Genomic DNA, 11,752 nt, shown 5'->3' on the forward strand with positions numbered 1-11,752 from the left:
CTGTTTTTATTTACTTATAATTTAACAGCGTTTCTGCCACACCGAACATTCATCCACAAAAAGTCATCACAGTCACATTAGACTTATTCTACATGTGTATATATAGAATAGTCCAGGACAAACGTCCTGCCCCCTCAAATGAAAAGATAAACGAGCATAAAGTTTCACTTTCACATCTGGGGGGGGGGGGGGGGGCATGAACTGCACTGCCCAGTACCCCCATAGTGTTGTAAGTGGGATGGAAACTGACAAACACACCCAGTTACAGACCCAAACACACACACATACACCCCCCACCCACCCACCCAAACTGTGTGTGCTTGGCCACACACACAGTTTGGGTGACACACACACACACCAACCGAAATGCACATGCATGTACCCCCCCCCCCCCCCGACTGAACCATGCGCATGCACCCCCCCCCCTCCCCCCCGACTGAACCATGCGCATGCACCCCCCCCCCCCCCCCCCCCGACTGAACCATGCGCATGCACCCCCCCCCCTCCCCCCCGACTGAACCATGCGCATGCACCCCCCCCCCCCCCATTACACTGCCACACCAACAGATCAGTTCCACAGGAAACACAGTGTATAGTGTATTTTTTTTATTCTCGTATTCTCTCTCTCTCTCTGACTTCATTATTTTGTTCTTTTTGTGTATTGTTTTTTTTTTTATTTACTTTTCATCACTTTCTTGAATATTTTGTTCATGTTTTTACTCATTTTCTTATATTTGTAATTTTTATTCATTTTGTTAATTTTGTTGTTCTTTTTGTTTATTGTGACACTTATTTTTTGTGTTTATTTTTGTTCATTCTCTTTAGTTTTTATTTGTTTTATGACATTTTGTTCATTTTTTGCAGATTTTTCTGCTTTTGTTTGTGCATTTTTTGTTCCTTATTTTCTTCATTTTTTGCTCATTTTCTTGCTCATATTCATTTTTATTAATTTCTATCTATGACTTCATTATTTTGTTCTTTATTGTTTATTGTGGTACTTATTTATTTTTGGGTTTCTTTTATGTTTTATTTGTTTTATGAAATTTTGTTGACATTCTGCTTATGCTTATCTATCTATCTATCTATCTTACTTTTAGAAGACCTTTTTTCACATTTAGATCAGAACATTAAATATTGACTCTTCATTTGAATCTCTATAGACATAAAAAGTCTAATATGGTTGTACTTTCTAAGTGTTTGTGCCGTTGAATCTGAATCCAGACAAAGTGAACACAACACATTCAGTTTGTCGTTTTTTTATTTATTGTGGTGGTGCAGCAGACACAGACTGAAAGCTCCGCTCACAGTCTGAGCGTTCGTCTGTGGTTTGGATCTGACACAACACAGACATCTAGTGGTGGACTGAGGTCATTACAGCAGAGTGACAGCCGCTGTTTCATTCACACACCATCGCACTCAGACTGTGAATGCAGACAGAAATAGGATCATTTCAACTGTTAACCAACATTTTAACAGAATCTACAAACCTGTTTTTATTTAAAGACTCGTGGGCTCATTTTCCTGATGAGAGAAAAAAAACACTTCATCCAAACAGAAAAGAGAAAAGTAAAAAGGTCTATATATAAGACCTGCTGGAATATTACAGTATCAGACTTGAACGTTGAAAATCATGATTCTAAAATGGCCTCGTAAATGTTAAATCACATTGTAAGGGCATATATGTAGTATTAATATTCCAGACTCTGACCAGCAGAGGGCAGTCTGGTACCAGAACCACCAATGAATCAACCCTGTTTCCACTGAATACACCATCAAGTTCAATATTTCTTGTTTGTGAAGCGTCTTTGAGTGTCCAAAAAAGCACTATATTATTATTATAATTATTATTATTATTATTATTATTATTATTATTATTATTATTATTATTATTATTTCCACACATCTGTATTTCGGTTTCAAGTTTTATTAAAAAACTAGAACTCATAGAGGCTCAGTTCAACAGTTGATTAAAATATCACTAGTTGCTTTTCCATTGGACATCTGCGCAAAACTTTACCAATATTTACTTAAATGTCAAAAAAACAGAAGTGCGTAATGTCGTTTTTTCCTTTAAATCACAAATGCCATGATTTGTTTATTTATTATCACGAGATGACAAAAGAAGTCATTCCATAAACATGGCAACAAACGTAAATATGGTGTAGATTTACAGATATAGTCATTATTATTATATATTACCCCTTTATCTCAGACTAAATTTAAAAAAATGATTGGGTTTCCTGGTGTGTCCACACATACTGTGACATGTTTCTATTAAAACTCTTCTTCTTTGCTTGTTGTAACGTCCGTCAACATCCAGTCTGTTTTACTCACATGACTCTAGTTGCGGAAAAAGGTCTTTCCATTGAAGTTCTGCGTGATATACCAATTGTGCTACACCTGAAAAACCACCTCTTGCCAATGCAAAAACTGTTAATCGAAAACAAGAGTTTTGGCGAAATTATGGTTTTTCCTTTTGGTAAATTTTTATGCGCAAGTTATATTTGTGTAATTTGAGGGTCAATGGAAAAGCGACTAGTGTGACTGATAGTCTTCACACCAGCTGATAGTTTACATTATAGCTCTGTTAGCTTAGCTCTGTTTTTAGACTGTTTTTGTTCAGGTATTTCCATCCAGAGGACCAACATACTGTTTATGGTCTTCTGTTTTTATGGGTTGGTTCTGCTGCCTGTCACTACCGGATCAGCTGACCATTTGTTCATGTGCGTTAACGCTAACTCTACTGGACAAACTGACCCAAATGTGTTGGAGGAGACGTTCACAGTCATTCTGTAGATGGGTTCGTGGAGTTTACATTTACAATCAGATTAATCAGGAGGATGGATTAATCTGCGTTAACAGGTTACTTTTGACAGTTCTAATATAAATACTACATATAGACCCTGAAGCCTATAAGTGCGATTTGTTGTTTGGAGATCGTACTTTCAGGAGAAAAGAGCCCATTTTCAAATCATAGACAGAAAGAAAAAGAAACCGCTGATATTTTGCTGTAAATCCTCCTGGAGATCTACACCAGAGGACGGATCTTCATGCTGAAGTTCTTCATGGAGTAGTAATAACCCTTCCAGTAGTACCAGAACACACCAAACTTATAATTCCCATCATACCCCCAGAGATAAGCCCCGTTGGGGTTTCCATAAGCACAGTATGCGTGGTGCCAAAACCCCCCCAGATACGTTTTGGCGCAGTTGTACGATGAAGGATCCTGGTCTTTGTCGAAGGTGGAAAACTTCATCCCGTTGTGGGAACTCAGAGCATCTCCTGTAGAAACAAAGCAACCAGATGGTTTGGATTTCAGATGGTTTGTAAACCCAGCTCCTTGAGGCTTGTTTTGGACCAAGTCATGATTACAACAAGGTGTTTGTGCAGGTCTTGAAAGTCTTAAAAAGTATGGAATTGTGGAACGCTGTTTTCCAGACCTTGAAAAGTCTGGAATTTTGTGCACAAATAAATAATAAAGCAGTGTTTGTCAGCAGGGGGCGGTACACCATCAGGGGGCGTTTTGAACAAGAAAGCTGAGGGAGGGTGCGAAGACCAAAATGGGGGGTGTTATGCTGCCTTTCCACTAAGTGGAACCGGCTCAACTCGGCTCAGCTCGACTCGACTCTGGTACCAGGTCCGATTCCTGGAGACCGTTTCCATTACAGGATACTACCCACTTTACAGTACCTGGTTGTCATAGTGATGCAGCACGTTACTTCTGTGTCATCTGCTCAGAGTTGCTGATAAACTCACTCGTTGCGTGTTGTCTCGTCAAGCTCATGCTGAATTTTGCGTCTGAACCTCCTCTTCAAACCATGGTGTAGTTTTTCAGGCTGTTATCATGTGGATTCACCTACCGACAGATTTACTGTCAACTTCTGCATCTGTTTTTTGTAAAACAGCGGGTCACAGAGACGACTCTGACCAATCAGTGGTCTGCAGTGTTTACACGTCACCTTTTAGTATCTGGTCCCCAGTCCTGGAACCTCAGCGGAGGTGAGAACAAAAAACTAGTACCAGGTACCAGATTCTAGGCCCTTTTCGTAATGGAAATGCAAAAAGGCCGAGTTGAGTTGAGCCGATACCATGTAGTGGAAACGCGGCATTAGTCTGTTTAAGTATCAATATCAAGCAGCATGTTATGTCCGTGGTGAATTTCCGTGCCCCCCCCCACTCCTCTGACAAAAGGTCCGTCGTGGCACTTATTAATTACCTGGTCTTCTGTAGTAACGTCCATTTTAATCTGATTCATAGCGCCACCTCTTGACAACAGGAGCTGATATTTACATGTCCTCATATCTCAGTGAAGATATCCAACTCAAATTTGGTCAAACAGGCCTCAACACGTTGGTGATTCAATATGTCGGATCTGCAGTTTGTTGTGTTTTCATGACACGTGTTCAGGGTGGGCGATAACTTTTGATGTTTCACCACAAAGAAATTAAATTGTTATAACTCAACTGTACATTTTCCAATTTGTAACCAACTTCACACATGTGATAAAAATCCACCCTGAACACAAGGACGTGACAGTTTGTAATCTGAGATACAGCACCACCTACTGGTAGCAGCAGGTAATAGACCCTAAAGTTTGACTCGCTCCTCCATGTAGATTCACCGCAACCAGGAGAAACTGGATCTGGAGAGTCGTAAGACTTTGACAAAGTTACGTCATCAGACTTTTGACCTTTAGCCAAACCCTTTGCCATGGCAACGCTTAGTCGCCTTAAAACCTGAGGCTGGTTTTCAGGTGAAGACACACCCACCCATTTTTCGGCGGACGGATGTCATTGGTCAGTCTGGTGAGGTTGGTGACATGAGTCTGGTTGGTGTGTTCCATGTGATTGGCTGTCGTTAATGCCGACTCCAGTTGGGGCGTTAGAAAATATCGGTTCTGCAATATATCGCCATATTTCATTTCACAATACAGTATCGATATTAAAAAGTACTGTATCAATATTTTTAGGTATTTATTCAAATGCAGGTCTTGTGGAGGTTCATTATTGTTTTTCTTTATTGTTTATATTTTATTTATTATTATTTTAACACTCTTTTATTCAATAATGTTCATTCCTTTGTTGGGATTGAACTAAAATCCTGTTCTGATGTTAGTTCTGAACTAAGAGAATCTGAACATTTGAACAGGATCTGAAACTGGAATGTCTGTAAAACAGAATTTCAGTTTGAACACAGGAACATTTTGTGATATAGCATTAGATCCTGTTGGCATCAAATAAAAATGTGTTTTGTATTTGTGCAGATTTCGGGTGTAATTCCATTCTTCAAGGAAGTAATCATTTTTAAAAAAGAAACAAACAAAAAATTGCCTTTTTAACAGTATCATGATATATTGTGATATATTGTATCATGATCCTATTATTGTGATTTGTATCATATCAGCAGATTCTTGCCGATACACAGCCCTAGTCTCCAGTCTTTTTGACCGATTCAACATTCGTCCACTACCTGTCGTTCAGTCGGACCAGTCTGATTGGTGGAGGGATAGTCCTGGACTAGTGAATAAGTGAAGGAGAAGTTTCCATGTGAATCCAGCTCTGCCAAAGTACTGCACACTATTATTGTCTTCTGTAATAGTCCATTCACTGCTCATTTTCGTTAACTGAAATAAATAAAAACTATGATTAAAAGAAAAAAAAACAATAACTAACTGAAACTGTATTGTGTGTTTATAAAACTAAAACGGATAAAAATTATGGATGAAATTCCTTTAGTTTTCATCTTTGTCAATGTTGGATTGATACAAAAGCGATTTATTTCACTCAAGCAGTTCTAGCTAGCGGCACCATATGACACTTCACGATCCGTCACTTCTCATCACTTGTGGTTTCCAGTCGTCTTCTGGTCCGAACTCTACCTGGAAACATGGAGACTAAAGTTGGGAGAAAGCAGCAGAGTCCTGCCTGGGATTTATTTGAATATGATGACAGAGAAGAAGAGAAAAGAAACGACAAAACTAAAATTAAACTAAAACAAAGTATTTAGAAAAAAAGAAAACTAATAAAAACTAGCAAACCTGCCAGTCAGCGTTGACCATGGACTTCATTCATTCCATGAAGTCAGCACTGTTAGCATTGTTAGCATAGTGCAATTTCTCCTCAGTTTTCGCTTGCGACATCTTTCTTCTTCCACAAGAAGCCCAAGAGCTGACAACGCCACTATCTTCTTATCACTAACCATCTGTTCAACAAATACGACAACAACAACCCTTCCGGATGACTCAAAACTACTGACAACAGTGACTGACAGTCTAGAGAGATGTTCCGGTTTTACGTATCGCGCAAGCACAGAACGTACGCTCGCATCGGTAGTTGATTTGGTGTGTTCTTCGCACTTTTTTGACCGTGTCGGGGAGACAAGAGCTGAATGATGTCAGGCAACCTTTTCTGGTGACAGTCAGCAGTCAGGTTGATGTGTCTTCACCCTTAGAGAGTTTACAGATGTTTTAAGACTTATAATATTTGACGTTTATATTGGTTTTGCTCCATTCATTGCTCCACCATACCTGACCCCAAAGCGCTAACGCCCACACTGATAAAACCAAACCCTGACCTGCTTGGGGGCGTGTTCAGAACTGCTTGTGGCTAACAGTTTATTTTTTGCACTGTCCATCCTGTTCCAACTGTTGCTGATTTGTGGTTGTCACTCACCGGCGCCTCCATCGGTGAATTCAGATATGTGCAGTTCATATCCACGATGTTCACCGCCCACGAAGAATGTGGCGTAACGAGCCGACACGTTGTTTCCATCGAAGTCTGACATTTCCACCAACAGTTCATAGTCTCGTCGACGCGTCAAGTAGTGGATGTTGTCGAGACCTGCGAATACATGACGGCATTTTACTGAAACCGACAGAAGCAGCACCTTTAACTGTGTGTGAGGATCATCTGAACTAAACTGGTCGTATGAACGTCAAACCCAAGGATTAACACGCCTCAGTATCAGAGTCCATCGGCCTGGATCAGAATCCTTCCAAAGTCTTTCTGATTCAGTCTCTTGTTCTTGTGGTTGTGACACTTTCCTGCTGTCGAACCAACATTAATCAGCACCAGTGTTGGGAATACAAAAGTACTATCATGCATTACAGTAACAGATTCCCTTTAGCTGTAACGCAGTAGTGTAAGGCATTACTAATCTATTTTCAGTCATATTTTACTCTGTATATGTTCAGTAGTGCTTGCATCACAGCACACTTTTCGCCCATTATTTAATGGCTCAAATGACAAAAACAAAACAAAAACGGTAAGACCGTAAAACCTTAATGAGTCAAAAATACATCTGTAAAGTTCTATTTCCTGTTGGTGTTCAGCCAGTGGGTGAAGACGACAGAAGAAACATGGACGTAAGCTCATTACTAACCCTAACCCCGCTTTAAGAAGCTAGTTAGCATGATCCCTGTGATCAGCAATGACAAAGTAAGCTAATGTTTTTCGGACTAGTAATGCCGCGTGTCCACTACATGGAACTGGCTCGACTCGACTCGGGTACCAGGTCCTATTCCTACAGACCGTTTCCATTACAGGATACTACAGACTCTACGGTACCTGGTCGTCATAGCGATGCGGCGCGTTACTTCCATGTCATCTGCTCAGAGAGTTGCTGATAAACTCGCTCGTTGCATGTTGTTTCATCAACTCAAGCTGAATTTTTACGTCTGAACCTCCTCGACAAACCATGGTGTAGTTTTACAGGCTGTCATCATGTGGATTCACCTACCGACAGATTTACTGTCAACTTCTGCATCTGTTTTTTAGAAAACGGCGGGTCACAGAGACGACTCTGACCAATCAGTGGTCTGCAGTGTTTACACGTCACCTTTTAGTATCTGGTCCCCAGTCCTGGGGCCTCGGTGGAGGTGACACCAAAAAACTAGTACCACGTACCAGATTCCAGGTCCTTTTTTGTAACGGAAAAGCAAAAAGGTCGAGTCGAGCCAAAACCACGTATTGGAGACGCGACATTAGAACTGTTTATCGATCTGTCCATAACTTTTTGAGTTATCTTGCAAACAGACAGACAACCAACCAAACAAACAAACAAACAAACAAACAAACAAATCCCGATGAAAACATAACCTCCCTGTTGGAGGTAACAACTAGGTTTCATGAAGTTTCATCTCTCACCGAGCCAGTACTCTCCGTTAACGTCTCCAAAGCCCTTCTTGTACTGGTCCCAGGGTCTGTGGAAGCCCACCGATCCATCCATCCTCCTCTGGAAAACCTGAGGGAACCAGATGGAGGTGAAGCGACCCGTGGACATGTTCAGTGGTTGGATGTTTCAGGTGGAACACTCACCGTCCATCCTCCTCCGTCCGTCTCCATGTCGCAGTAAACCTACACAAACACAGCTGTTAGGAAACCACACCCTCCTGTCGGTTCCGCCGGGTCTCAGGTACTTCCAGGTGGATGTTTACCTGCACCGCTCGGCCGTCCACCGGGTAGATGACGAACTCTCCGCTCATCAGACGTTTGTCCTGGTTCAGGTCGCTGCAGTCCACCAGCTGTTCGGAGTTTCTGCAGAAGGTTAAGGCTGGAAACAGGAGGATGACGAGGACCGGAACCAGCTGGAACAGAGGACGAGGAGAACCTAGTAGAACCTGTGTTTATACTACTGTTATTATCACCAGTCGAAGGAACATGTGGAAAATGAGTTTTAGATTTACCTTCATTGTAATGTCCCTGAAGTTTGTGATGCTCTGGAAACACAACAATAACGATAATAATAATAACAATAATAATAATGAAAATAATAATGATAATAATAATAATAGTAATGACAATAATAATAATAACAATAACAACACTGTATAATCTGACAGTTGAACAGAACATTATTTATTTTTATCCTGAGACAAAAAAAAAAACTGAGACAAAGGAACAAAAACGTACAATTTCAGGTGTGAAAAAACACATTGATGTTAACAATCAACAGAAGTAAAAGAAAAGTAAGATTGACCTTTGTCGTCAAACTCCTGAGGAGATAAAACCTGATGTTTCAGATTCTCTGAAAACACACACAGAGAAATATGTCAAATTCACTTTTGTTTAATTCAAGAATGTTTTTTTTACTTAATTCAAGATTTTTAATTTTTTGTTTAATTCTTTTTTTTTTTTTTGCTTAATTCAAGTTTTTTTTTTTTGTTTAATTCAATTTTTTTAATGCATTTTTTTTTTTTGCTTAATTTGCTTAAAAACCTGATGTTTCGGATTCTCTGAAAACGCAAACACACACAGAGAAATATGTCAAATTCACTTTTGCTTAATTCAAGATTTTTTTTTTCCTTAATTCAAGACTTTTTTTGTCTTAATTTTTTTTTTTGTTTGTTTAATTCAATTTTTTTTTTGTTACTTCGTTCAAGATTTTTTTCTTGTTTATAGAGAAATATGTCAAATTCGTAATGTAAACACATGTTAAAGTTGATGATGGATAACATTATAGAATATAATCTGACAGTTGAACCCAACATGCCTTATTTTTATCTCATTTGTTCATATTTGTCGGGTTTGAATGTTCGTTTGTGTCCATAAATGTGGTGAAACCTGTCAATGATGAAAATGTTTGATCAGGAATTAATGTTAAATCTTCATCATAATAAATTACACCAGTGTCCATTTAATCTGATTCAGCCCATTATAGCCACTTGCAGCTATATTTACATTTTTATTCAATACTATGAATGAAGGAGCAGCTGATCTGACACATTTAATGACTAGATTTAGTCATTATTTTAATATAGAAAATTGTACGCAGACGTTTTCCAAGTGATTTTTCATCCATATGTGAATGTTTTATTTTTTCTAACATAAAAAACACGATAGAACCACTGACAAAAGGAAATACCTGAAGCAAATTATCAACATAACGCAACAAAATAAAAAAGACATTTATACTGTTATCCAAAAGAAATAATACAATTTCAGTGTTATTTGTGCATCTGAAAAAAGAGTGAAGAAGTAAAAACTTACTTAATCCCTATATCATGTATTTCAACCTCCTAATTATAACCAACCAAAATAATGATCATCCCACCAAAGGAATAAAAAATTATAATAAAAAAAAACTCATGATGAATAAATAAATAAATAAATAAAACAACCACAACAGTATTATTCTTATTATTAATTTGATAAATAAATGATAATCTTAATATAATGACTAATGTGTCATATGTAAAACTAATGTTGCCAATGTCCATTTATATTTAATTTGATTCAGCCCATTATAGCCACTTGCAGCTATATTTACATTTTTATTCAATACTATGAGTGAAGGAGCAGCTGATCTGACACATTTAATGACTAGATTTAATCATTATTTCATATAAAAACTTCTATGAAGACGTTTTCCAGCTGATTTTTCATCCATATGTCATGTCCAAATTAAAACTAATGTTATTAATGTTTGTGACAGAAGCAGAAAAATGAGCTTTACAGCTGATCTGGAGTCAGTTTGAGTCGTTTGGACGAGGAGGGAAAACTCACCGAACTGTGTGGAGACCAGAGGAGTCTGAAGGATGAGGAGGAGAACGAGCAGAGCCAGAAGAAGACTGAAGAACACACAAACAACCAGGAGCAACACTGAGCAGGCTTTTAGCCTCCTGGGATTGGCTCCTCCTCCAACTGAGGATGAAGGACACGCCCACAGTTATTGGCTCCTCCTCCAACTGAGGATGAAGGCCACGCTTCCAGTTATTGCTTCCTCCTGTCTTTTTTTTAATTTTTATTCTTTTCTTTTTTATTCTTTTCATTTTCTTTCCTTTTTTTCATTTTAATTCTTTTCCTGTTTTTTCTTATTTTATGTTCATTCTTTTTTATTCTTATCTTTTCTCTCTTCTTTCTTTTCTTTTTTTTCTCTTTGTCTTTTTTAATTTTTATTCTTTTCTTTCTCCTTTCATTTTAATTATTTTTCTGTCTTTTCGACTGACCCTTTTCTTTTGTTATTATTTTCTTTGCATTCTTTTTCTCTTTTCTTTTATTCTTTATTTTCTTTCTCATCTTTGTTTTTCTTTTTTCTTCTTGTTTTTCTTTTATTCATTTCTTTTTAATTCTTTTCTGCAGAAGCATATTGCATTCACATGAAAAAAAAAACGGCTCTGTTTTTTGGAATTAACAAGATAATTATCTTGTAATTACGAGAAACGGTTCTATGGAAAAATAAAAAATCAGCTCCTTTTTCACAAGATAATTATCCTGTTAATTCAGAAAAACAGACGATTTTTATTTTTTCATGTGAATGCAATACGCTTCTGTACTGTTCCTGTATTTTCTTTTTATTATCGTTGTCTTTTTTCTGTTATTATTTTTACTTTGTTTTCACTTTTCTTTTATATTCTCTTCTTTTTTATTCTTTTCTTTTTTCTGTTCTCTTTATTCTTTTCTTTATTTTCTTTCTCTTTGTCTTTTCATTGCATTATTTCTTTTCTTTTTTCTTTTCTTTTCTTTTCTTTTCTTTGTCTCCACCCATTGTGATACCATATTTTAAAAACACAGGTTTTAATAATAGTTCCCTCGTATTCATCTCTTACAGTCAGTTTCAGTTCTTCTGGTTTCAGGAAGTGGGGGCAGATCCTCATAAACTCTCATTATTCACCACTTTTGTAACAGACCTGGTGTAATATTGGGTGTTGGGGGGTGGGGGTGTCCAGACCAAACCTACGCCTTTATGGGATATTTACAACAACAGGAAATTTACCAACACTGTGGTTGTTTAGTTTTTGCCGTAGACTCCCTGA

General features: G+C 38.0%; 1 protein-coding gene across 2 annotated transcripts; it reads right to left on the bottom strand.

Moving 5' to 3' along the window:
- Nucleotides 1-2,847: 2,847 nt before the first annotated feature.
- LOC115410736 (microfibril-associated glycoprotein 4-like) lies at nucleotides 2,848-10,547 on the bottom strand. Of its 2 annotated transcripts, XM_030122516.1 has the most exons (8): nucleotides 10,503-10,541; nucleotides 8,977-9,024; nucleotides 8,684-8,716; nucleotides 8,435-8,584; nucleotides 8,316-8,354; nucleotides 8,145-8,241; nucleotides 6,672-6,839; nucleotides 2,848-3,282 (listed from the first exon to the last, which is right to left on the bottom strand). In XM_030122516.1, the coding sequence occupies exons 3-8, from the start codon at nucleotides 8,687-8,689 to the stop codon at nucleotides 3,029-3,031; spliced, it is 714 nt and encodes a 237-aa protein (XP_029978376.1). In that variant the 5' UTR covers nucleotides 8,690-8,716; nucleotides 8,977-9,024; nucleotides 10,503-10,541; the 3' UTR covers nucleotides 2,848-3,028. The 2 variants fall into 2 exon arrangements, with proteins under 2 accessions (XP_029978376.1, XP_029978377.1); XM_030122517.1 differs by lacking the exon at nucleotides 8,684-8,716 and having other exon boundaries at nucleotides 8,977-9,022; nucleotides 10,503-10,547.
- Nucleotides 10,548-11,752: the final 1,205 nt, after the last annotated feature.

The sequence above is a fragment of the Sphaeramia orbicularis genome, chromosome 19 (genome assembly GCF_902148855.1).
Source record: "Sphaeramia orbicularis chromosome 19, fSphaOr1.1, whole genome shotgun sequence".
Lineage (NCBI taxonomy): Eukaryota > Metazoa > Chordata > Actinopteri > Kurtiformes > Apogonidae > Sphaeramia > Sphaeramia orbicularis.

Excerpts from the sequence above, each read along its gene's own strand:
- LOC115410736 (XM_030122516.1), bottom strand. Across the intron at positions 8,355-8,434 it reads TGGACGGCCGAGCGGTGCAG|GTTTACTGCGACATGGAGAC; the intron begins GTAAACATCCAC and ends GTGTTTGTGTAG. Across the intron at positions 3,283-6,671 it reads ATTCACCGATGGAGGCGCCG|GAGATGCTCTGAGTTCCCAC; the intron begins GTGAGTGACAAC and ends TTGTTTCTACAG.